Source organism: Babylonia areolata, chromosome 18 (genome assembly GCF_041734735.1).
Source record: "Babylonia areolata isolate BAREFJ2019XMU chromosome 18, ASM4173473v1, whole genome shotgun sequence".
Taxonomy (NCBI): Eukaryota; Metazoa; Mollusca; class Gastropoda; order Neogastropoda; family Buccinidae; genus Babylonia; species Babylonia areolata.
In genome coordinates this window covers 65073430-65075929 of record NC_134893.1, presented here as the reverse complement: position 1 = coordinate 65075929, position 2500 = coordinate 65073430, and the positions used below count along the sequence as shown (strand labels likewise).

Genomic DNA, 2500 nt, shown 5'->3' with positions numbered 1-2500 from the left:
ACTTTTTGACTCACTTGTGTAAACAAAGTGAGTCTATGTTTTAACCCGGTGTTCGGTTGTGTGTGTGTGTGTGTGTCCGTGGTAAACTTTATCATTGACATTTTCTCTGCAACTACTTTGTCAGTTGACACCAAATTTGGCATAAAAATAGGAAAAATTCAGTTCTTTCCAGTCATCTTGTTTAAAACAATATTGCGCCTCTGGGATGGGCACAAAAAAAAAGAAAAGAAAAAAGAATTAAGCCTAATTATATGCAAGCTGCATTTACTGTTATATTTATATTTTTTGTATTCTCTAAACTTGGCACTTTGATCTGATATTCTGACCCAACAACTAGAGCAGTCATTATTATCATTTTTTGTTCAAACAGGAACTTCTTTTGCTAAGCATGGAAGTTTTATTTATTTTTGCAAACGTTTTGGTGCAGATAGTAAAAAAGGGAAATTACTCTGTAATTAATGCTAGGGGAGTTAATTTGCTTTAAACTGATCTTTCTCATCTTAAACATTACATTTTGAAATTATACTCAATACATAAAAAGCTTGGATTTTTTAAAAAGTGTATCACAAGTGAGTCTTGAAGGCCTTGCCTCTCTTGTTTCTCTATGTGCTGTGCTGTGTGTATGTTTCACAGCTGGTGTGCCAGGTGTTCGCCATCCTGTTCCATTACGCCTTCCTGACCACCTACTCGTGGGTGATGAACGAGGCCTTTAACCTGTACATCGTCGTCACCTACTCCGCCCACTCCAAGAGCGACACGACAGAGACTGGTTCCATGCTCAGATACTACATCCTGGGATGGGGTGGGTGACTTTTATTTGTATATCTATTTCCCTCTTTTCGTTCTTTTTTTATTTTTTTTTTATCACAACAGATTTCTCTATGTGAAATTCGGGCTACTCTCTCCCCAGGGAGAGCGCGTCGCTACACTACAGCCCCTCTTTTTTATTTCCTGCGTGCAGTTTTATTTGTTTTTCCTATCGAAGTGGATTTTTCTACAGAATTTTGCCAGGAACAACCTTTTTGTTGCCGTGGGTTCTTTTACGTGCTCTAAGTGCATGCTGCACACGGGACCTCGGTTTATCGTCTCATCCGAATGACTAGTGTCCAGTTTACCACTCAAGGTCTACTGGAGAGGGAGAAAATATCGGTGGCTGAGCCATGATTCGAACCAGCGCGTTCAGATTTTCTCGCTTCCTAGGCGGATGCGTTACCTCTAGGCCATCACTCCACGGAGAGGAGGGGCGCGGGGGGTGGATTTGGGGTGTGGGTGTGGGCTGTGTTGTGTTTGCATTGTGTTATTGTGGTGTGTGGTGTGGTGTGTTGTGCTGTGCTGTGTCGTACTGTTCTGTGTTGTGTTGTATTGTGCTTTATTGTGTTGTGCTGTTCTGTGTTGTCTGGTATTGTGCTGTGCCGTGTTGTGTTGTGCTGTTTTGTGCTGTGCTCAGATACTACATCCTTGGGTCGGGTGGGTCCTTGGACTTTTGTGTGTGTGTGTGTCTGTGTCTGTGTCTGTGTGTCTGTCTGTGTCTGTGTGCGTGTACGAGGGGGTTGGTGGGTGGAAGAGAAAGAAGGTTTGAAAGTAAGATCAACATGGAACGAACACATACATGACACAACAATAACAACAACAACAATAAAAACAGCAGCAGCAACAACAACAGCAGCAGCAGCAGCAACAACAACAACAACAACAACAACAGCAGCAGCAGCAGCAGCAACAACAATAACAACAACAACAACAACAACAACAACAACAACAACAACAGCAGCAGCAGCAGCAGCAGCAACAACAACAACAACAGAACCAAAAGTGACAATAATGATTATAAGAATGGCCTTGGACAATAATGTTGCATCTTTTGTTAACACTCTATCCATTCTGCGATGAAAATGAAGGTTCGGTAATTCAGTTCATATGAGTTATGTACACTTAATGTAGGAGAAAATTCATTGAAAAAGAAAGGTAATTCTGTCGCAGTGTTCCCTGCGGTCTTGGTGGGGGCGTTTGTTGGAACAGCCGACAACTATTACGCCACGGATATGTAAGTCGAACATTCACTGAACTGTTTGCTGTCTATCTGCCAATCGGGCTGATGCAAGCCTTGTGCAGTGTGTGTGTATGCTTATGCGAGTGTGTGTGTGTGTATGGGGGGAAGGAGGGGGTGCAGGGGGTGGGGGCGGAGGGGTGAGGTTGAATTATCTCTGTGGGAAGCTAATATATATCGGGTGTCCCCCCCAAAAAAATGAACCGCTTTTTGACAACTATTTTCTCAGTGATAGGGATAGTGATTCATCAAGAAGGATGAGTGGCCTCCACGAAGCCCTGACTAAAACCCAATGGATTATGCCATATGAGACTCTCTGAAGGAGAAAGTTTACCGGGGAGTGAGAGACAAATTGACCGAGAAGGCGTTAAGGAACAGGATAATTATGTCATTGGAGGAGATATCAGTGGAAGAAATACGTAAAAGCATTTCTGCTTGAAAGAAATGGCTTCG

General features: G+C 42.8%; 1 protein-coding gene across 1 annotated transcript in view; it reads left to right on the top strand.

Annotated features, from left to right (window-relative positions):
- The window catches only part of LOC143292121 (adhesion G protein-coupled receptor L2-like), a 148861-nt gene that overhangs the window by 64426 nt on the left and 81935 nt on the right, over nt 1–2500 (top strand). The window contains exons 20-21 of the mRNA XM_076602310.1: nt 634–802; nt 1981–2044. Coding sequence (XP_076458425.1) covers nt 634–802; nt 1981–2044 — 233 coding nt within the window. The remainder of the gene's footprint in view (nt 1–633; nt 803–1980; nt 2045–2500) is intronic.